The sequence below is a fragment of the Scomber scombrus genome, chromosome 7, assembly GCF_963691925.1.
Source record: "Scomber scombrus chromosome 7, fScoSco1.1, whole genome shotgun sequence".
Classification (NCBI taxonomy): Eukaryota; Metazoa; Chordata; class Actinopteri; order Scombriformes; family Scombridae; genus Scomber; species Scomber scombrus.
Window position 1 is genome coordinate 557,551 of NC_084976.1, and position 23,369 is coordinate 580,919.

At 38.8% G+C, this 23,369-nt stretch overlaps 3 protein-coding genes across 3 annotated transcripts; all 3 read left to right on the forward strand.

Moving 5' to 3' along the window:
- Positions 1-112: 112 nt before the first annotated feature.
- Positions 113-2,445, forward strand: calhm6 (calcium homeostasis modulator family member 6). The gene is made up of 2 exons (XM_062423043.1): positions 113-793; positions 2,011-2,445. Exons 1-2 carry the CDS (start codon positions 251-253, stop codon positions 2,443-2,445), a joined length of 978 nt encoding a protein of 325 aa, XP_062279027.1. The 5' UTR covers positions 113-250.
- A 3,229-nt stretch (positions 2,446-5,674) lies between these two features.
- LOC133983752 (calcium homeostasis modulator protein 5) lies at positions 5,675-10,515 on the forward strand. The gene is made up of 2 exons (XM_062422929.1): positions 5,675-6,217; positions 10,055-10,515. Exons 1-2 carry the CDS (start codon positions 5,675-5,677, stop codon positions 10,442-10,444), a joined length of 933 nt encoding a protein of 310 aa, XP_062278913.1. The 3' UTR covers positions 10,445-10,515.
- Positions 10,516-16,858: 6,343 nt separating this feature from the next.
- Positions 16,859-21,189, forward strand: rwdd1 (RWD domain containing 1). Its single transcript, XM_062422243.1, has 7 exons — positions 16,859-17,011; positions 17,606-17,671; positions 18,864-18,994; positions 19,779-19,922; positions 20,138-20,270; positions 20,380-20,442; positions 20,899-21,189. The coding sequence occupies exons 1-7, from the start codon at positions 16,939-16,941 to the stop codon at positions 21,009-21,011; spliced, it is 723 nt and encodes a 240-aa protein (XP_062278227.1). The 5' UTR covers positions 16,859-16,938; the 3' UTR covers positions 21,012-21,189.
- The last annotated feature ends 2,180 nt before the right edge of the window (positions 21,190-23,369 follow it).

Sequence of the window (23,369 nt, forward strand, 5' to 3'; positions counted from 1 at the left end):
CCTACATAATATGTTTGCAGAAATGTGTTGGAGGTCAGAAAGACACAAACACACTGAAGGTTTTTCCTGTTTAATGAAGGGTGTGTAACAATATACCATCCATAAATAAACCTGGTGAGCAGTCCAGCTGATTACATGTGGGTGCTGGTGGTTTGGGGAGGGGAGAAGACAGCTGACGACAAACTGATATTTTTAAAAAGGTGGAAGTGAAAGTGTCTGTCACTCAGTCACTCTGTCACTCAGATCAGATATGGATAAGTTTAAGACTGTTCTGAACATTGCCAACAAAAAGCCAAACCTTGGGTTCGGGTTGGTCGCCCTGATGACAGCTGGGGGGGAGCAGATCTTCTCCTCTGTGGTGTTCAAGTGTCCCTGCAGTGAACTGAACTTTCTGTACGGCTTAGTGTTCTTGCTGGTTCCCGCGCTGGCTCTGCTGCTGCTGGGTTACATCGTGAGTAAGAGGACGTGGAAGCTGTTGACGGGTCTGTGCCAGCACAGGGCCAAGCTGTTCCGCTGGAAGAGGTTGGCAGCCTGCGGGATGGTACTCTTCCAGATAGGCACCACGGCGATGGTGGCCCCCTCCTGCTGGATCGCTGTGGCTCTGCTTAACGGGAACTACTTTGAGTGTTTGATGACTGGAACTAATAGCACTTACAAAGAGCATCTATGTGGGGGCAGGAAGTCTCAGGCCCAGTGTCAAGAAGAGCTGCACACGTTCCCCTGCGGGAAAGGCGGCAGTGTCCCGCCGGCTGTCAGAGACAATGTGCTGCTCACCCTAAGAGCTCACTCTCAGGTCAGTGCTGATGAAGCCTACTCCTACTCTACTCACTTTTTATCTTCATATATATGTATTTTTAATTCATTACTACATTCAAAAAACGGAATACGTTACATAAAACTTAAGACATTATATCATTGATCTTAGTAGTTAGTATGACAGTATCTTGGAACAGGGCTGACAAGAACAATACAGTAATAGGCACAATTTTAAAAGCAAAGATGCAGGAGTTTTATACATGTGCCGTCTTTATTATCTATCTAAATAAGAATATTTTCCTGAATGCTATGTTCTGTTAAAACTGCACTTAGTAGCTACATGATCATCTGCTCCCTGGACTTTTGCAACTTGTTCGTTCATAATCTGCCCACTTCTTTTTGTGTAGCCAAAAGTCATCTTTCAATTTCAGACCTCACACAGTGGTGAGTGGAAATTCTAATAATTCTATGATAGGTCCAGCTCGAACCTACAAACTAATTATGACCTAACATTAATGTTATTAAGGCAATTATTTGAAGATACTGATTTGTTACCAAACCAGGAGGGTTCAATGTGTTTTCTGTTTTATTCTAATGAAAGTGCAAGTATAATAATAGCTATGCTCCAGTCCAGCAAATGCAAATAACTGGATATGTAGTAAACTGCTACCAGTCCCTAAAGAAATTCTCCTGAGTTGTTACAGTTATATGGTGAAACTACAAAAATGATTTCAGTATCAATTTCACTCATTGAAATGTAAGGGTTAGGGTTGGGACAGCCACCTTGCAATAGAAAGTATCTAGAAATGATGATTTTATATATATATATTAAACTTACTGCTATCTCAAATATTATTTTGGGTTTCAATAGATATTAGCAGGATCTTTGTTAACATCTAAGATTTATAAACTTAAATGCTTTTTAAATTTGTTTTTTTTGTTGGGGGACCGCAGTTTGCACCTATTTGGTAGACATTTACCAATTATTGAAATGCTGCAGGCTTTGTGATGATGAAACAAGTATGTGATTGGTCTCACTACTTCTTGAAACAGAATTAAACTGGTTGAAAGGACTTTGCTCACCTTTGTAAAGTCTGAAACCTGCTCATTGCTGCTCATTGCTTTACATTTGACGTATTGAGCTGTTTCCTTCTGTTGAGCACAAAAAAAATCATTGTGTGACAAATATCTAAGAGATTTTGAGCATCTCATATACTTGATTATGAATCGATTGTATGTTCGTGTTGACTACAGATTCTGGGATGGATGCTCATCAGTTTCATCATGTTGTCCAACCTGCTGCTGACCTGTGTGGCTCGGTGCACCTCCCCCATCAGCTACAATCAGCTCAAGTTTTGGAAGGCATATGCTGAGGAGGAGAGCAACCTGATGGATTCATACACCGCTAAACATGCCAAGGAGCTCGCAGAAAGAAACCTGAAGAGCTTCTTCAAACAGACACCACCTGAAGACATCATCACCCCCTCCAACAGGAGCTGGGAAAAGATTTCCCACCTCTACAAGTTTAGCACCAAAGACCACTACTACAGCACGTTGCACAGGTATGTGGAGAACTGCCAGGAGACTGATGACAATATGATGAGAATGGCTTCAGTCAAGTCCAGCGAGCCTGCTGTTGACAATCCTGCCATTCTTAGTTTTGTGGATGATGGCAAGATGATGCTTTGAAGAGGAACATCTGCTGTGTTTTTCAGCATTAGTGTTGTCTCTGTCAGAGTTAGACCAGTGTGTTTATATATCAATTATACTGATATCATCTGTGACATGCATACATTGGAGCTCTGGCACTGAGTATATATCAAAGGGCAGTGAGAGATAAAAGACTTTGTCTGGAAAGAGGCCACTGACGAGTCACTGACCTTGTGACTGCCCCTGGACCAACTAGATGAATACATACTGTTGACCTCATGCCTCAGCTGATGAAGAAAAAATCAGTTAAATCTAAAACTCCTTGAGATTTGACCAGAATTTTACTCAAACCAGCACCAGAATGTATGGTCAGGTCTTTGGCAGTGTCATGTCATTTGACATGCAACAACGCCTTTAGCATACAAGATGCTCCACACATACGATGGAGTGAAGGTTGCATAGAAGCCAGATGTATTGATCAGGTGAGGTGGCAATATTACATTTTTGTATTTCAGAAGAGCTGATGTGGTTCAAAATCAGGAAATAAGACAGTGGTACTTCCCCAAGAGTTGATGTGGGTAAAATAGCCTACGTCAACACACTGCTGGTGTGTGAGCTTACAGGAAACAATGTGTTCTGAAATGCATGGTGGTGTGTGTTACCCTTTAGATGCTACAGTCATGACAGCAGCTCTGTAAGGCTGTATTTAGGAACAGCAATGCTTTGAGCTAAATGTTCATGTCAGTGTGCTCACATGATCAAAACGACAATGTTAAAATACTGAAGTATATTTACCATATTCATCATTTTAGATTAGCATGTCAGCATGACAATAGTTGCTGATTAGCACAAAACACAATATAAAGTTGAGGCCTAAACTAAAGTATAGACAAATACAATTTGACAAGATGTAAAAGTTCCCCAAAAGATCCTCAAAGTTTTTAGTATTCATCCTCAGGGGAACATAAGCGTCTAATACATTTTGATGGCAATCCATCCAAGTATTTTAATATTAATATAAATATTGAAGTGCTGCTCGATAAAATGTCTGCATCCTCATGGGAACATGAAAAATTGTTTTCCAATCCATCCAATATTTGTTGAGATATTTCAATCTGGACCAAAGTGGTGGAGCAACTGAATCTGCAATTCATAGAACCAAAGACAAAAGCAGAGTGATGAAACCTGGCAGGTGATCAGGTAAATAATAAACACACATCAAGCCTGGATCAAAACTAACTTTAAAAAAAGTGAACAACATGTTAGAAAGAATCACAGCTGATCAGTGAAATGACTGAAACATGAAAAGCAGCAACAGGTGAGGTTGAGTGTAAAGTATTATGTGTACTAAATCATTTGTGTACCAGTCTGTGTGGGTTTGAACAGGAAATGTGTCATCCCACTTCCTCTACACTGAGTTGGTACATCTCAAGTCTCTGAAAAAGAATATCAATAAATAAAAAAGTTATGAATAAATGATAAAAATACATTCTACCAGTAGAAATGGTTCCTGTGCCTCTGAGCAGTGTAAATACTACATGCAGGTACGTATTATATGCAGATTGTCAAAAAGGTAACAAAGAAACAGCTACAGAGAAAAAACATGGCTGCTGCCAGTGATAACTGTGCACCTTTATTAATGTCAGCACAGTGCGCATGTGTCTAGACACATACCATCAGAAATCTCTACAGCTCTACAGCTGATGCCACCATCATCAGAAACAGACATCACTTCATGTGACGCTTCAGAGGAAACAACGTCTTACTTCTCTAAAAATATATTTCCATATCGCCTCTCTCCTATGGTTTCCTTGTCTCTCTCTATGCAAGACACAAGGAAAATATGCAGGTGAGGGGAAAGATGCAGGTGAGGGAAATGTGGATGCAATTAAGAGATTTAAGATGTACAGTATACATGCATACAGTCAGGTCATGGTATCAGTGATGAAATCACAGTATTTCATTTAAAATGTGACATCCTGTACACATTCATTGTGCAGACTGATAATGAAGGTGTTAGTAGCAGAAATAGTAGATAATTATGTGTTGCATATGTGTAGGTTCACTTCAACAACATCCTGTTAAATGCACTCTACAGTTAGTCATTTCATCCAGTGGTGAGAATGGAACAGAAAAACCACTAAGAGGATCTGATTACTTCCCCACTCCACTCTCTGCTGCTTGTGGTGACTCTGTCTCTGGAACAATGGTATGTTCTCTTTCCTCTTTTGTCTTTGTACTGTGTGACAAAGTTTAAAATGTATGGGTTTCATCATTGTTTAATGCATTTAATTATACAGTTGACATGCAGAATTTACAAATTACACAGAACAGAGCAGCCAGATTAATTGTATTTTTCTATTCATGCAAAATATCATTTAGAATAAAACACCACACTTCTTTTGTGAAGAAGTGTATACTGGTTTCTGTCATGAGCATTAAACATGTTAGTTCTGGTCATCTGGTGGTGCCACGTTCACAAACAAATTATTTTCACTTATTATTATTATTTCACTTATTTTCTAATCTTTATATTTGGCTTGTTTTGCCTTTTTTGTCTTACTGAAACTGTAATTTTATTTATTGTTTTTGTGTTGGCTCCAGGAAGACTAACCACCACTTTATGGAAGCTAACATGGATCCTAATAGAGAATAAAGAGGAACAAATCAAATTGTTATACTTTCATTTCATTAAAATGAATCTCTGCTTCAAATCAAATGAATAGAAACAAAAGCATGACATGATTTGTATTCTTTTGGTGTTTTTTGCCATCATGAAACTGTTGCAGGCATTGTTTTTCTGATTACACAACCGTCAAAGGACACAGAGTTGGGTGATCATGTAAACAGGACCAGCAGGATTTTTACAGATAACCAATTGGAGCTGGGGAGGGAGGAAGAGATACTAAAAGTAAACTGCTAATGGGAATTGAAATGACGATTGACTTTTACTGCTGGGGCTGTACTGTACGTCTTAGTGGAGCAGGGACTTCCCTTCTGGAGAAGGAGCAGTTCGGAATCAAAAGGCAATGAGTAGGAGGGAGCGGCAGACTGACTGAGGGAGGACTCTGAAGGGAAGAGAGCCAGCCAAAGGGAGGGGCACAGACAGGCTGGGCAGATGTGTTTTGAATTCAGCTGTGAAAAGACAGGACAGGAAATGACAGCAGGCTGCACAGACAATCTAGTTTTTCACTTTTCACTCAGTCATTGTGTTTCAATTTCTTCTTGATTTCTTGTGGAGTGTGTCCAAAACATCCTCACTGACACCATGGATAACTTCCAGACGGTCCTACGTTTCTTCATGAACCAGAAATCCACCATTGGCTACAGTTTCATGGCTCTCCTGACTATAGGCGGGGAGCGAGTTTTTTCTGTGATCTCCTTCCAGTGCCCCTGCAACCACGACCAGAATTTTGCCTACGGGCTGACGTTCCTGCTGGGCCCCGCTGCTGTGCTGCTTGTCTTTGGCTTGTTCTTCAGCAGTAAGTTGTGGAGGCTCTACACTGGCTGCTGCCTCAATCCAGTGAAGCTATGTCCCCGTGGGAACTGCCTCTCCTGCCTCAGGGTGTTCATGAGCATCTTTTCCAAGGCGTGTGTGGCTCCCATAATGTGGCTCTGTGTGGCCCTACTCAACGGGACCTTTTATGAGTGTGCTGTCAGTGGTCTCGATGATAACCTAGTGGTGGATCTGTTCTGTAAAAACAAGACAGTTAAGTGCCAGCAGGAGTTGGCCCGGGTGCCCTGTGACAGGTCCAAACTTTCCAATGATGAGCGTATGGAGCTCCTGCTGATGCTCAGAGCCCAGTCACAGGTAAGATTTGATTTATATCCCTCAAATGTGACATACACACTAGGGACAACTGCGGATGTCAAGTCTGAGAAATAACCCAGATGACATGACACTGAGTCATATCAGGTTTCTCACTTTGGTCTTGGAGACTACATATTATAACAAAAAGCATGTGTAACAAACAACCAAAAAAGTGTGGAGTATAAAAGAGTGCCAAGTGTTTACTAGGCAAGGAAGCTCTAATTTAAAGACATGATCAAATAACAGTATGGAAAATGTAAGATCCAGATTTGAAGTGTGTGTGTTGTGTGTTCCCCAACTCCTAACCTTAACCCAGTGCACTAGATCACTGGAGTACCTCTTCAAGCTCCAGCTGCAAATAAATAAAATCACTGTGAAAACGAGTTTTGCACTTTTCTCTGACGTGTCATGCCTCGTCTCTGGAGGAGTCAGCCAGCAGAGCCCTGACACTTCACCCTGTCTGCACAGGGCAGAGCAGTTTACTGATTGCTGGTGTATTCAAAGTTTACTATTTTAAAGTACTGCATGTCCAAATTGTACCAGGTTCGACACGACACTCCTCATTTACTCTAGCAACACATCCGCAAAGCACGGAGTCCATCAGATAAACGATTCAAAAGATACGCAAACCTACCTGCATAGACCTAGCTATAAGAGCCTACATATGCTACATTTAGGATACAGACAAACAAACAGACAGACAGACAGACAGACAGACAGACAGACAGACAGATTCCTTGCTTTATACTAATAGAGTGTCCGGTCAATATGTGCCTGTATCGGAACGGGCCGATTTCTTAGTAGAGAACAGTGGCCGTCCACTAGGCGCTCTCATGCAGAATATTGGTGGACACTACAAATTCCCGATGTTCCATAAACGCCTCACAGGCATTCTTTTGGTAGACGGTGTAATTATCTGTCGGGAAACTGCAATTTTGAGTTAAACTGAAGTTGGTGGGATGATCTGCAATACCTACTCAGAATGTGCCTGAGACATCTGCACTGTGTCTTTTGACAACTTGTTCGCTGTCGGTATTTCCACCTGCGGAATAACAGACAAATCAACTTTGATTGGTTTATTTTTATATAGCAACACACACACACACACACACACACACACACACACACACACACACACACACACACACACACACACACACACACACACACACACACATACACAGGCCTACATACAGACATAGCCCACAGACAGAGAGCCATACATACAGACATAGATAGCCTACAGACAGACACACAGACAGACACATGAGTCCTTGCTTCAAAGAAGATAGAGGGATAGAGAGATGTCGTCCAGATGTTACTCAATGTAACATCTGAGTTGCAGAAAAATCAGTGCTGATGTGCATCAGATTCTTGCTTTGAACTTCATTACATATACTTCATTACACAGCAGCAGAAACGATATGATTCTTTAAGTTGAGAGTGATGTGCGAATTGACGCACGTGACAGAGCAGCAGTAACTTGATTACAGGCGCAGCGTGGAGGAGAAACTGAACGGCCTACATTATTAATGAGGAATGCATTATACGCGGGGCGAGCTTCAATAATGACCATTCACACGAGCTCCTCTAATGCCCTTTAAAAGCTGAAAGAAAGTGAAAGAGAGCAACGTGATCAACGGTCTAAAACACACCCTAAATAATCAATCCGAATATGCTGAGGCAGGGGCGTAGGACCAAATTCTGGGTACCCATACATAAGTCTCCTGAAGGGCCCCCCCCCCCCACCCTAAACACACACACACAGTAGTCTACCCTTAAGTTGTTTTATTGTGGTTTGTGAATTGTGTTGTTTTAAGTTTGAGATCGCAAGGCCTTTTAATGATCCCAAAGTAGACATATATATATATATATATATATATTTGGGCTGGACTAAGCTTTCCTTGAAAAAAACTTAGTAAGCATCTGGTTGCCTACTCTTGGCCTTCTTTCCTTCTCCTTTCTCTCCTTTCTCTTCTGGCAGCCTGATTTTACTCTTTGCTGGGTAGAGCACTGTGTAGGAATGAGTCGCTTAGCAACCCTTACCGTTCGCGAGTCCTACCTGGCGGAATGACCCATTTTGCATTTTTGCAAGGGGGTTGCAGGTAGTCTCAGTCTTAATTTGATTAAAGCAACCTTATTATTGAACTTCCACAGCAAATTTGATTTGATTTTAATATTTATGACATCGTTTTTTATAACTAACATATTTAAATAAAAGAAAAAAATCTTCAAAACTTTACAAAAGCTCAGGCCCCCCCCCCCCCCCGTGCTTGGGGCCCTGGTACACCATTCCAATTTCTCCCCCCACTTCCACGACCGTGTGCTGAAGTCGACTGAAAATATAGCTGCAGGCAGCTGATGCTGCCACTTATTTTGTGCAAACAACAGAAGGAGGATAATGAATCCATTTAAACTACAGTTCGAGTCCTCCTCTGCATATTTGAACGTCCTTACTGGTGTTCTTAAGTAGGCTGTATGTAAAGTGAACAGAATTTTGTTTAAACCTGTTTTATTTGTTCACAGGATATAGGATGTTGATGAGCCTATGCCTACTTAGTTTACTTTGCACAGGACCCCCAGTTGTCAGAGGCTGTTTTGCACACTGAAGATTAGGATAGTAGTAGTATAGTATAATAGACACAGGATCTGACCCAGGAACACTGAGATTAATGGTCTGAAAGCAACGTATCAACTTCACAAATTTATTACTGTGATTGTTTTATTATTTCTTCAACTTTCTAATTTGGCCTAAACCATTAGAGTAATTTGAATTGTATTGAAATTGTATTTCGACACATAGTGGCTTTAAAGAATTTATTAGTAAGGTATGCTGGAGCATTTAAAATAAATAGTGCATTATAGCATCCTAGTGTTCTTTTGCACTTGAAGATGGGTTCAGTAGCCCTTTAAACCAGTTAATCATATTTCCCTTCTGTCATCATAATAATTGTCAATATTAAAGCTCTGAAGTTCATTATTGTCTTTGGAAACAGTAGCTTTACAAAGTAATCTTAATTTGAGGTCCTCATACTATTTTTTCCCCCATGAAAGCACCTTTATCTGCATTTTGTAAATGAAATGATGCGAATTAAGTTTATTATTATCAGTATGCTTATCAGTTAGTGCAGATGTAATAAAGATACTTACATTGAAATACTAATTTGCAATTCAATTTCTGCATTTAACCTGTCCTAAGTATTAGGAGCAGTTAATATACATGTGTTTGATGATGGGAGGAAACTCGTCACAGAAAGGCCCTACACCAGCCGGAAATCCAACCCACAACCTTCTTGTTGTCACGCAACAGTAATAACCACTGAGCTGTTCACTATATACAGAGCAGGTATACACATGATTAATAGGTGTTTTCCCTCTAAGCTGTCATCTTCAACTTGAATCCTCAAAGTGAAGCTTTTGTTTTTCTGCCCTCTGGTGATCAAGAGACAAAGTGAGTTTGTGACTGCAAATTCACACATCAGGTTAAAAGCTCCAAAGGAGAAAGCTCAGTCAGTGGACCTTTAGTGAAGATTATGTTGCAATTATTGTCAGTGGAGGTATCTTTTACATCACAATGCTTTTACACTCTACAAAAATAGAGTCCTAGAAGAACATTTGAGGTTTGTAGTTTGTTGGTTATTTGTTTAAAAAAAGAAGGATCAAATCAAAATCTAATTAACATATGGACAATATCACATTTTGGCAAAAATATTGTCATCAGCCTTCAAGCATTTATCAGTGGAATTATTTATCAGCTCTATTTTTTTAGGTACATATTATCTTCAATTTCATATTGCTGTGTGAATATTGGTTCATATTGCTCTTCTATGTTTATAGATCCTGGGCTGGTGGATCATCATCATTGCTGCTACTGTTGGCCTCCTGGGTACCTGCTGTACAAACTGCCGCTCCAAAGTCAGCTTCCTGCAGCACACATTCTGGAAAAACTATATGGAGAAAGAAAAGGAGTGCTTTGACACCTTTGCAGTGGAATATGCCACCAAACTGGCTGAGAGAAATCTCCGGAGCTTCTTTGAGAAGAAGGACCCTGAACCATTCCCTTTCCCCAACCACAGGGCATGGGAGGAGATCTCTGCAGTCTACACATTCTCAAGAAGTGAGCAGTGTTACAGCACCCTGCAGCAGTATGTAGAGAAGACAGACAGGGACTTGACATGGGAGAAGAGACCTGTCGGGGACTCAGAGGTTGGAATAGAGATGAGCTAGAGGAGGAGGACCTGATTTATCTGCCATGTCATTATTGAATAAAACACAGACATTCAAAGAATAGACAGAGTAGAGGCTGTTAGATACTCACCACGGATGGACTGGTATTTAAGTATATTGTATGTGCAAGTTTAACTCAGGAAAAGCTGTCACAGTCATTCTAAATAACATGACTATTGCCAAACTGCAATGGTACAACCTCATCTAAGCACAATGAATAATGAAAGGTATAACCACTATTTTAAACACACTACTTTCCCCCTGCCTTTGTATTGCATGCAGTCAGGATCCAGGAGACAAAGGTCATGTCTTTGATATTTTGTCTGAGACATTCAGGGCCCCATCTTGCGGTCGGTGCACAGCGGACGACGGGCGCAACGCATGTGTCTTTGTTAGTTTAGAAACGGCAGTTGTCATTTTCTCGCCCTCCGCCCACGTTGTCTAAATGTCAAATGCATGTGCACCAGTCTGTGCGCCCATGGGCGTGTTGGTCTCAAAATGAGGTGTGGTCAGGCGTATTGGTGGCGCGTTGCTATTCTAAAGCTGCGTTCACACCAAAGCACCTGACGCGAAAAAATCGCTTGAATCACTTGTATCGCGCCGCTTGATCATAAATATCAATTTTTGGATCATGGCTTCATTCGCTTCATTCTTCATTCGCGCTTGCGTCACGGATGTGACGTCGGGAGAAACTTGCCGCTGATTGGATGTCGTGAGATGTTGCCTGAAAAGTTCAATTTTTCCAACTTTATTCCCGCTGCTTCAGACGCTTCATTTGCGCCGCCTGATATGAAATTGCGTGTTATCGCGCCATTTACATTGATTTTCTATGTAGACTTAAGGCGCCCCTTAAGGCAGAGGAAAGCGATTGCACCACTGACAAAAACTAAACCAGTTTGAAGTCACTGGCGCATATTTCACTGTTATCTTAAAGGCGCATTATTAAGATTTTAATAAATAAACATATTAAAAAATACAGGTCATATTGGTTAGTCATAATATTATCAGATTTAACTCATTGTAAAAATAACAGATTAAATGAGAATGAGCCTACTATGTATGTTTTTTAGTGGGGGGGTTCAGCACCTTGGAGAGTGTCACTGCGGACAGTCCTAACAACTGTATGAAGGGTTAACATGATTAAAACAGGTTTTGAACAATATTTAACACATATTTTTAAGATGAAATTGAGGTTTACATACTTTCAACAATTAAAACCCTGCTGAGTTTACCTGTTACTACATGACTGAACAAAACCATTTTAAAGAGAACCAAAGTTGTAAAAGATAAATAAAAAAAAACAAAGCACCATGATGTCTGTGTGGTGCAGCTGCATGCACAGTGACCTGACGGGAGGAGACGTGAAAATATGCAGCACAAAGCCAGTTGTTGGTGTTCTTGTGGAGAATGGGTCTCAGAACAACGTCTGCTTCTGGAGGAAAGCTGCTCCGCTGCCACTTAGTGATTTTATCAACTAGGAAATCATCTGAACATCTGTGGTTAAAACATCTGTATTAATCTGTTAATGAATGTGGGTGATTCTTACAGTATCTGTTATACACAGCTGGTTACACTATAGGACTGATATGTTGATAAGTCTGCAGCCTCTGAGATGCTGCACAGAGCACAGTGCCATTACACACAGCCACTCACTGTTAAATTAGCTGATGACACCAGGCTGCTGCAGTATAACCACACACACACCTCTACACTCATCAGGCTGGTCAGTTATAACTTTCTTTTCAGCAAAAGTAACTCATGTTTTATTATTGAAACACATTGCTTGACAAATGCACCGTTGTAATAGCAATCCGCCAAAGTGACAGCGCTCCTGGCTTTTAAAGGGAATGGGAGATGACACTCTTGGTTTACTGCGTGTTACGCCCAAAACATGCCTATGATTAATGAGGAGACTTAATGCGCCTGGTGCATTGACCATTTTTCCGCTGTTAAAATAGCAAAAGTGGATTTGGACACGCCAAAAAAGGCACTTGCGCTACGTGATTCACACCATGCGCTATAGATCGTTAAAATGGGGCCCACAGTGTCAACCTTCAGGAAGGTACATTCTATTTAAAACCACTAACACATGACAGATATAATATTTACTGATTTCACTATTTTTAGACTGCATTTACAGAAAAAAGTTAACTAAACAAATGAAATGTGAACAGTCCAAATATTTAAAAGATCAGCACTACATTGCACTGGCTAGAGCCCGGTTGCTTTTATGATGAATACTTAATTTAAAAACTAACAGTGTATGACATGCAAAATGTAAAAAACATCAAGTGTCTCTTCTTTTTCTAATGAAAATTTGTATGAGTAGACTCTTGATATTCTGTATCGCTTGAGAGGTGATGTTGGAGAGTGGATGAAGTGTTGTTTATCCTTACATTAAAAGTAGAATGCCTTGTAATTCCCTTGTCTTTTGACATTTCATCATGTGAGACCGAGGGATGGACACATGAGAGTGATGCCCAGACATGCAGAGACATTGTGGAAATATCTTGAAATGAAAAAAAGGTTCTGTTTGCAGATTACAACAGTTCATTCTTCACAATGGAAAACAGCAGTTAACAAACTAAATTCACACTCCATTTTCTCGGCTTGATCATATGGTCCTCATCAGCAGATTGAGTTTGCTCTGTTGCCATGGAGTGAAAAACAAGAAGACACAAAGATAATAAGGATGGTGTGATTCTACTTTTTTCTTGTTATCAAAACCCTCCATGTGTACTGCAGTCTTTGGGTATTTCTCCTGCTTATACCAGTATAAAGTGCCTTGCAAAAGTCAAGTCTGGAGGGGATCAAAGCATGAATGGCCCTTTGTGAGACTGCAGAGGAAAGGAATGATCTGGTCTTGGTTAGCCGTATTAGTTAAAGTTATAATGCACACTAGCCCTTTCACGCATGAATTATGACAACCTCAGTCAGGATTTTTTAAAGTGTTTTTATTTTTCTTTAGGCATAAAAACAAAACTTTTAAAAAACACACATTTTTCAAGGAGTTTTACACATTCACACAAAAATATGTATTCAATAAACCAGTGAATAAAATGATACATTGTGTGAAAACTATAAAATAATATACATTTCTAAAGCTGTGAAACGAATGCGTTCACATACATTAACATTTAATACTTTTAAATGCAATGAGATAACGTCAAATCTTGCTCCTGACTTCTTAGCATCTCCCCTCTCTCTTTTTACTCATCGCTCCTGTCTCCACCTTCTTTCGCTTCCTCATTTCCAGACGTTTCTGTTTTTTTGCTGTCCATGAGCTCTGACAGGTGGCACATCCTCAACTCCTTCAGCATCCTCAGCTCCTTCAGCATCCTCAGCTCCTTCAGCATCGTCAAACTCCTTCTGCATCCTCAGTTCCATTGTGACTGAGGATGCCGAGTACACTGCAGGAGGATGCTTGAGTACACTTGCACTCACACTAGCCAAATAATCCGGATTTTAGGGGGCAAACGTGCTTGGGCATGGTACGATCGCCTAGTGTGAGTACGCCCTAAGGTAAGCATGTGTGAGGTGAAGAAAAGAAAAGATGGACAAAGCAAAACCTGAAACAACGCAAAGCCAAGTCAAGTCAAGTCAAGCAAAGCCGGTTTCAGATGGGTGCAGCTGTTTTTTGTCCTGGGGAGGGCTTGTGTGTCAGCCAATCAGATTCATCACAGCTACTTTGAGGATCTAATTTCCAGCTTTTTACCGTGAGACTTTTCATCATCATCATTCATTCAGTATTTAATCCTGATTATAAAATGCATACTATAACATAGTAACACAGAACACAGGATGTATCATTCTGGCATTAATAAGACATCAGCTTGATTCATTTAAACCTGAAAAGGATTAATATGATCAAGCATGATCACATTGTTATTCTACTTATTCCATGATATATAATTGATTATCACCATAATGTAAACATAACATCAATGTAACACTTTCTCATATTAAGTAACATTCTCATACTAACATTTGTGTTTACTAAAAGAGAAAGTATAATGACAGTTCTTCAAATACCCATTTATCTGTGATCGCTGTAATAGATGTTACAATGGAGGTTTCTTTAGGTAATTGATACTGATATAAGTAATTGGTATTGTTTAAACCATACTATTTACTAAGACATTCATGTTTACGTTTTAAACACACATTTTCTCACGTTCATGCTCTGTGTGGTTTCAGGAGACAGAGGGGGAAGTCAGGAATGTTCAGTGTCTTTTAATTTATGAACGGTGGTCTGTGTGACTCTAATCTGATGGAAGAAGTCTGTCCGATAAGTTATGACATCCAAAGGAGAAACCAAAATCTGTCTTCTGTTACTTTTATGTAGTTCTTGTCACTTTTGGTTCCTCCATGGAATGTTAATGGATCTTTGTTTGTCCAAGAGAGAGACCATGTCAGTCTCTATATCAAACCTGATCCAATTTACTCATCTCAGGGTCAAAGGTGACTCTGACCAGATGATGTTCTGAGCCGTACTGATGCTGTGTCCGCTACAAGCTTTAGGGGGGGAATTACTAATTACTAATTAATTTTCTCATGGGTGATATGGGTTTTGAAAAAATCTTTACCTTTATTGAATGGAATGATCATTTAAAAGCTGAGTTTTATGTTCACTTGCATTGTCTTTTTCCTAAATTAAAGTTTCTTTGATGATCTTAAAAAAAAAGTGTGACAAAAACAGAAGAAATCCGTAAGGGAGCAAATACTTTTTCACAGCACTGTAAAGTCACTAACTGTTTACTCACCTAGTGTAGCTAATCTGTCCAAAATATAGTTTTTATTACTATACAATTATAATTGATTTACAGCCAAAAAAGTTACTGCAGATGAAATATTTTTAAGATCAACAAAGTTGCAGTAAAAGTATGAATTGTAGTTGAAATATAGTCAGCGATGCATGATGTCCAATTTAGTGGACATGTGATTAATTGTAATTTCCTCCCAACATAAAATCAGTACTTGGAAAATGTAACATTTGTTTTACTTCTTAGTTGTTCCTTGATGTTCTGTGGTTTTATTTATCTGCAAGAGGCTCCTACTAAAGAAGGATTGGCAAGTTACCCCTGAGCTGTTCAGAATTTCGGGCTGTCGGTAGGCCATCTTGGTTGGCCAGTGGGTGGCAGTGTCTGGGAGCTGAAGAGCAACTATACCGTCAAAAGCCATGCATAAGAAAACAGCTTTTGAATAATTGTCCACTGTAGTGACCACTGCATGAAAGGGCTAGAGGAGAGATGATTAATGCTGCTGGTGCTGGGGCCATAGGGGGTAATTGCTTCTGATTTGAAGTCATTCAGCTCCAGGAAATATATGGACGTTCATTTTTTAATTTTAGCAAGGCAGGACAAAATAGAAGAAACATTAGTGGTAGCGGGACATAAAATTTGGTATCATCCAGTTAGTAATGAAAATCAGTGTCACATGATTTGTCCCAGTGGTAGCATGTAGTGAATAAGAGGGGACCATGTGAGAGCACAAGGTCAAATGTGTGCCCTTTCATGGCTGGAGTGCTTCACATATTGGGTCAAATTAAAATAATCTAAAAGTTTGATCAAATCAGAAATAAACAAAGAGGAAGAAAGGCAATAAACATGAATATTATAATCACAAAGAAAAATATTGCAACATAATGACTAGTAAAAGGTTGTGTCGTGTACATTAAAACACAAAATGGGCAATTTATTCCTTAAAATAAAAATAAGGAATCAAAATTACTAATAAAACCATTTCCAGTGGTAGAGGTACATTTTGCATCTGTAGGTGCAGACTAAGAAGAGTGGAACCTGACAGGACACACTTTGTGCCACAGATTACTTTATGAGAGAGACTCTTGTTGTGTGACATTGAGGTGAGAAGACAGGTTTTTATGAACTGTCACCTGTGTGATTTTTTCCAACTTTATTGAGAAAATTCAGTTCATTCAATACATGTAGTACATGTTCCAGTTTTTCAGTATATAAGTGTACTATATAACTATAAAAAATAGTTAAATGGTACAACAAATGACAAAATGTAGCGAAAGTGCAGAAGAATAATAAAACAAAAAGCTTCAGGGCCTACTAAATAATTTCAAAATAAAATAAATCAATCAATGTCTTCAGTCTGCGCACAAATAGCTTGCTCTGGTTCATCCTATTGGATGTACAATAAGGTCACGTGACCATGGAAATAATCAATGGTCCATGCGCTTGCAGACCTAAATAATGGATATCAGAAGAATGGCGCTGTTTATTGTCACAATAAAGTTGCTTTGAATACAACATAAATACCTGAAGTTATGTATTATGTATGTATATAGTCTATAGTGCCCACAAGCTGCCCAAAATGAACATTTTAAAGCAAAACTAGCAGTATCAGACCAAACGGTCGGAATCACGATATCATCGAGCCAGTGGAACACGCAGCACAGCAGTGTGTTAGCTCTGACATATCAGCGGTGATGATTGTTCTAAAGTACAGATAACCTGTAGCTACACAAAATGACAGACTACGCTGAAGAGCAAAGGAATGAACTGGAAGCCATAGAGTCCATCTATCCAGACTCTTACACAGGTCTGAATTTCATTCATGTACACAAGAAAGTGAGAAACAGCTAGCTCGCTAGCTAGTTAGCATTAGTTGATTGGTAACGTTATTGTATTTACAAAAGGACACATCGAAAAGATGTTGCTAATTATTACCTTGACACAAAATGATATATATGTACTGTCGTTAAAATGTTTCTTCACCTAAATGTGAGACCTGCAGACTGACAGGCTGTAGCAGTGGCCCTTCATCTTAATGATACTGACAGCAAAGTAGATTACTCACATTCACAGGCTTTCTCTTATTGAAAAACTCTCTTATTATATATCTATGTATATATATGTATACTTGTAGGTATCCGAGAGCTGCACTTTAATACGTAAAATATATATATACTTGAAATACCGACATTACTTTAGAATTCATTATAGCGTAGGTGCATAAATAAGTGAGAGACATATGTCAAATTTAATTTATTTTTGGACATTTATTTAATCATGTGACCAAGGCAGCTTGCTCTAGCTCATTATTAACATACTACATAATATTAATGGACATGCAGTGAACTAAGGGAATCTATATCTATTAGAAACGATGTAGCTAATCCATATTTTGTTGCAGTGCTTTCAGAGGATCCCATCAGCTTCACCATCACTGTAACATCAGATGCAGGGGAAAATGGGGAAAGTGAGTATGTTGATGTATGTGGTTGCTAAATTTACATGAGGAAATTGTTGTGGAATCAGGCTATAATCAATCTATCAATCTTTATTTCTGTAGTGTCAAATCACAACAAAAGTAATCTCAAGGTACTTTACACATAGAGCAGGTCTAGACTGTACACTTTAATTTAATTTCAAGAGACCCAACTTTCCCACATGAGCAGCACTTGGCGACAGTGGCAAGGAAACCTCAGGCAGAACCAGAGTCTAGATGGGCAACCATCTGCCTTGACTGGTTGGGGTTGAGGGATAAGGAGAGGGAGAGAAGGAGAAGAGGGAGAAGGAGAAATAAAGTGGAGAGAGGAGAGAGAGGCACAGTGGCAAACAATCAATCATCATTGAAAATAATAGGAGTGTTGACAGCAGACTCCGAACGTCTTCGGGGTCCTAACGTCAACACTCCCAGGCTACCTGTGAGATAAGAGAGCACAGAGAACTCGGTGTCTAACTTTTGTGTGCATGGAGGATTTATCATTAACATTTACAAACTGAAATCTATCTGATAAATAGAACTTAAACCAGTTTAATGCTGTTCCTTTAATGCCAATTAAATGTTCAAGTCTCTGTAACAGGATTTGATGATCAATAGTATCGAAGGCAGCACTAAGATCTAACAGGACGAGGACAGAGAGAAGTCCATTATCTGATAAAGGTCATTTGTAACTTTTACTAGTGCTGTCTTTGTGCTATGTGCTATGATGAGCTCTAAATCCAGACTGAAAATCCTCAAATAAACTATAACTATCTAAAAAGTCACATAACTGATGGGCATCGATATAGTTTTATAGTTTGCTAAAACCTCTGAATCAAGAGTAGGCTTCTTAAGAAGTGGTTTAATTACAGCTACCTTAAAGGACTGTGGTACATATCCTGTCACTAAAGACAGATTGATCATATCTAATAAGGAAGTGCTAACTGAGGGAAAGACTTCCTTAAGCAGCCTAGTTGGAATCGAGTCTAAGAGACAGGTTGATGGTTTGGAAGAAGTAACCATTGAAGTGATGTTGATCAAGGCCGCAGTTCTGTCCTATAGCAAAATATATGGTAAAAGAAAGACTGAGTACAAGTGAAATAACATGACAGTTGTAACAGCCTATAAGTACATAGACAATTGGTAAATTGATGCTGTGCTAATATGGTCTGTTTTCTCCATGCAGCTGTGGAAACAATGTTAAAGTTCACGTATGTAGAGAAATATCCAGATGAGCCTCCACTGTGGGAGATCCACTCCCAGGAGAATCTGGAGGACAGTGATGTGGAGGATATCCTCACTTTACTACAGCAACAGGTCTGTCCATCTAGACTGCATGACTATATACATTAAGGACTTCATCTATATTGTTCCATATCTTCTATGCATTTCTTGTCTTGAGGACCTATCCAGGAATGGCCCAGTGTGTTGTTTTGGATGCTCTTGCAGATATAAAGTTGTAACTTTGAACACATCACTTTGACTTTGACCACTTCCAGTTGAAAGAATTCAGTTCAATTCCAAGTGTTCAGTTTTATTGTTTTAGTTTTTACTTCTGTCAGGTAGCACAACTAAAACATAAAGCAGTGTTTAAAAAAAAAAAATCCTCTCCTCTTTAAAAAGATTGAACAGTATTAGAATCAGACAGCCATGTTCTGTAACAGCAGTTATCTGGAGGTTGTTCTGTTAGCCCTTTTTCATTCTTAAACAGCAGAGACATTTAATCATTCTTGTCCATAGGACAATGTGGTGGTATCTACACAATGGCACACATCATGATGGGAATACTGGTTTTCATTCATTTATAGGATACTAGTTTCAATTATTCATTTGGTCCTTTTTACCTCTCTCATGCCAAATGTTTAATTGTGTGACCTTGGTCATTTTATATTTTTAGGTTTTATTGTCAGTACTGTCATGTGATGTCCTGGAATTCAGTTAGTTTTATATGAGCAGACAAAGCACATTCCTGTCAGCTATGTTGAGATGTTGCAGTAAAATGATGATCTTGAAACAAAAAGTTAAGAATGGTCCCACAGAATATTAGACTTCCTGGACTGTTAACATTGTGTGTGTGTGTGTGTGTGTGTTTTCTCTGCAGGCAGAGGAAAACCTGGGCATGGTGATGATTTTCACTCTGGTGACAGCTGTGCAGGAGAAACTTAATGAAATTGTGGACATGATGAAAAACAGACGAGACGAGGAGAAGCAGCGGAAAGAGAGGGAGGCAGAGGAAGCAGAGAAGGTAGGAACAGGAAAAGCATAGATTAAACATATTGTGACATCAGTATCACATCAATCATTTCAATTGTGTTTCTTTAGTTCTAGTTTCAGGACATCATACTGTATTAACAGACTGAATAAATTAATAATAAATGTTGTCAATATTATATATATACCTATATATATATATATATATATATATAAATATGTGTGTGTGTGTGTGAATGTGTGTGACAGGTGGCTTTCCAGGGCACAGTGGTAACCATTGAGAACTTCCTGGCATGGAAAGCCACATTTGACGTGGAGATGAATGAGCTGAGGAGGAAAAAACAGAAAGAAGAAGAGCAGATTGGAAAACTCAAGCTCACTGGTAAACTCTCATGTTATTACTTGATGTTACCTCTCTGTCACTGTGCACAAGAGGGAGAGCTGATGACGTACATATATCAACTAAAGACATTGTCATCTTTTCCACACAGGTAAAAAGCTGTTTGAGACAGACCACAACCTGGACACATCTGACATTCAGTTCCTTGAAGACGGTAAAGAGCTCAGAAACAGATGATGTTAATGTTGCGATTGAACTGTTTTTTGAAAATTATTATAATTGTTTAATTTAGCACAAAAACTCTTAATCTCTTAAAATCTCAATGCACAGGTGCATTAACCCATTTAGTTCCATAACTTTAAAGTAAACATTACTGTGGTACATATGATGTGAGCACAGATCTGAATATGTCTTCAGCGTAGATGATGGTGCTTTTGGCTTTTCATCCATCCACGTTGATACTTCAAACACATGTTGGAAAATGCCCAAACATCAGTTGTTAAAATGAACCAGAGTTAATCATTTCTTGGTAGAAACACTGGTTTGAAAGATTTTTGGGGAGCTTTTGAGCATTGTAAGAAAATCAATAATCACAAATTGAGGATAGTTTCACAGTGGATCTATTAGAGAATAGTTTTTTACTCTAACACACATGTGCTTTCTCCTGTAGCTGGTAACAACGTTGAAGTGGATGAGTCACTGTTCCAGGACATTGAGGACTTGGACTTGGATGAGGATGACCCAGACTTTGATCCTTTAGAGATGGGCAGTGATGAGGACTGACAGGACCACAGCTTCTGTCTGGAAAGTGATCATGTGATCTGACATGTTAAGAAGATCCAACAGCTGCTTTTATTTTTTAAGGACTCTTAACAGCAGTTGGAAGAGGAATCTTCATGAATAAAACATACACACATGAGTGTTTATTTCTATGCCTGACAAATTAAATTGTCCAGATTCATGTCTGACTTGGCTCTGTTGCTATTTGATATGCAGGACATGAATCATCCTGGTGGCAAATGCATTTCTTGCCCATAAGAGGGCAGTAAACTTAAATATAGCCAGTGATGAAAGAGTTTCAGTTGCTTCTGAACCTTAAGGAGCAATACGCCAATATATAAATTTACTCCATTACAAGTAACATTACTGCATTCAAAACCTTTTAAGTAAAGGGAAAAAAGTATTGGCAGCAAAATGTATCAAAATTAAAAGCACTCAATAAAGATCTGGTGTTTTCTGAGTGGTGTTACAGCATGTTCATGTTTAGCTGGTCAATGAGGTTCTCAAACTACTTCATATATTGTTGGGTTATGGTACATTTATAGGAATCAATCATACATTCATGTACATCACATTTCAGAAATATTGAAACAACTGATATGTAAAGTGATGAAAGGTAGAAGAGGAAAACATCAGTACTGTGGGAGTTGAAGCTCATTTTTGGTAACTGGACTCGTACATTCGCTTGGGCAGGAAAACACTTCCACAGGACTCTGATGTAAAAAGATTAGTTACCAAAGTTTTGCAGTGTCTGATTACAGGAGTGACCAAAGTCAAGCTCTCCTAATCAGCAAAAAGTACCACAGTATGAAAACTGTGACTCGGCCTTTAATTGAGCTTCAACTGCACAAAACACCTCTGTGTGCTCGAGAGACCTTTCTCTTAAAGTGACTAACTTAAAATGACTCCTAACAAAGCTTCAAATACTGTTTGCATATACAAAACATGATTATATCAAATGAATATTTGTAACTTATTATTCAATTAAATCAATTATTTATTTCCATCCACTTGAACTTTTAAACAAAATACATACAGTACTGCACTTATTTATTTACCTGAAACATATAAAACATGTACCTCAAAACATTTATGCATTCATTTATGTATGTTTTGACCTCGGTAGTAGAACAAGCTGAAAACAGCATTCATACAGTATACAGTATAAGTTGCCATAGCAAATTAATTATTGCTCTATTCTTAGTTTAATAAGAGTAAGTGTTACTCTTATTTGAGTTCAAACTTAAAGGATAGGTTCAACTTTTTTTTAAGTGTGTCTAAAAACAACAGGTGCTCACTGAAAGGTTTTCCTCACTGTAATCATTCCTCTCATATTGGCTATTGAAAGATCCTCTTCAAATGTGCTTTTTGTGCAAAAGTCATTTAAAAGTAGATGATCAGCTTCTGTTGAGCTTCATCAGTGTGAGTTAGTCATATCAAGTGATATCTGACACATTTACAGTCTTTTTACCATCACATTCCCTCTTAGTGTTTCCCTGTTGAGCTGTGGTGGAAGTATAGTAACAAAAAGACTTTGCTACTAAAAACACTGTAACGTTGAAACATAGAAGATGAAGATTTGACTCATTTGGACGACTGAAGCTTCATATTAGCTTCACATCAACTTTTAAATACATTTTTACACAGAAGGAGGACTGTGGATTTTGTCTTGAAGGGATCTTCTAATGGTCAGTATGAACAGGAGGAATCATTACAGTAAACATGATGAAGGGATCTTCTAATGGTCAGTATGAACAGGAGGAATCATTACAGTAAACATGATGAAGGGATCTTCTAATGGTCAGTATGAACAGGAGGAATCATTACAGTAAACATGATGAAGGGATCTTCTGATGGTCAGTATGAACAGTAGGATTGATTACAGCAAGAAAAACACACTTCATGTTTATTCAGGCTCCTGACTGTTGTTTCTGGCTACTGTTGTCAGGCATGAAAAATTGTGAACTTATCATTAATCAAGTCAAAGTTCTATTCTGTAACCCACAAATAAACTATACAACAGGCTTTACTGCTCAACAACATCTGCAATTCCTGAGCTAGCCAGGTTCTGTGAGAAGACAAAACAAAGCCACTCCCTGTCTGTCTGAACTATATTTACTTTATGCTGTTTTAAAACACACACATCACAGTACCCTTAACATGTCTCAGTGGAACAAAAAAAATGTGATGTCCATAACCTACTACATATTGCTAAAAATCTCACAATGCAATGTTTCAGCATTAGTAGATATTAAAATGATATTTCAATACACCAGTCAGCCATAGACCAAAATGATGATGATGATGATGATGATGATAATGATGATGATGATGATGGTGATGATGATGATGTGTGAAATC

Bases quoted from the DNA above. Each gene is read 5' to 3' on its own strand.
- rwdd1 (XM_062422243.1), top strand. From the start codon at position 16,939: ATGACAGACTACGCTGAAGAGCAAAGGAATGAACTGGAAGCCATAGAG. The intron at 18,995-19,778 runs GTCTGTCCATCT...TTTTCTCTGCAG, and splicing joins TCACTTTACTACAGCAACAG to GCAGAGGAAAACCTGGGCAT. The intron at 20,271-20,379 runs GTAAACTCTCAT...TTTTCCACACAG, and splicing joins TGGAAAACTCAAGCTCACTG to GTAAAAAGCTGTTTGAGACA.
- calhm6 (XM_062423043.1), top strand. From the start codon at position 251: ATGGATAAGTTTAAGACTGTTCTGAACATTGCCAACAAAAAGCCAAAC. The intron at 794-2,010 runs GTCAGTGCTGAT...TGTTGACTACAG, and splicing joins CCCTAAGAGCTCACTCTCAG to ATTCTGGGATGGATGCTCAT.
- LOC133983752 (XM_062422929.1), top strand. From the start codon at position 5,675: ATGGATAACTTCCAGACGGTCCTACGTTTCTTCATGAACCAGAAATCC. The intron at 6,218-10,054 runs GTAAGATTTGAT...CTATGTTTATAG, and splicing joins TGCTCAGAGCCCAGTCACAG to ATCCTGGGCTGGTGGATCAT.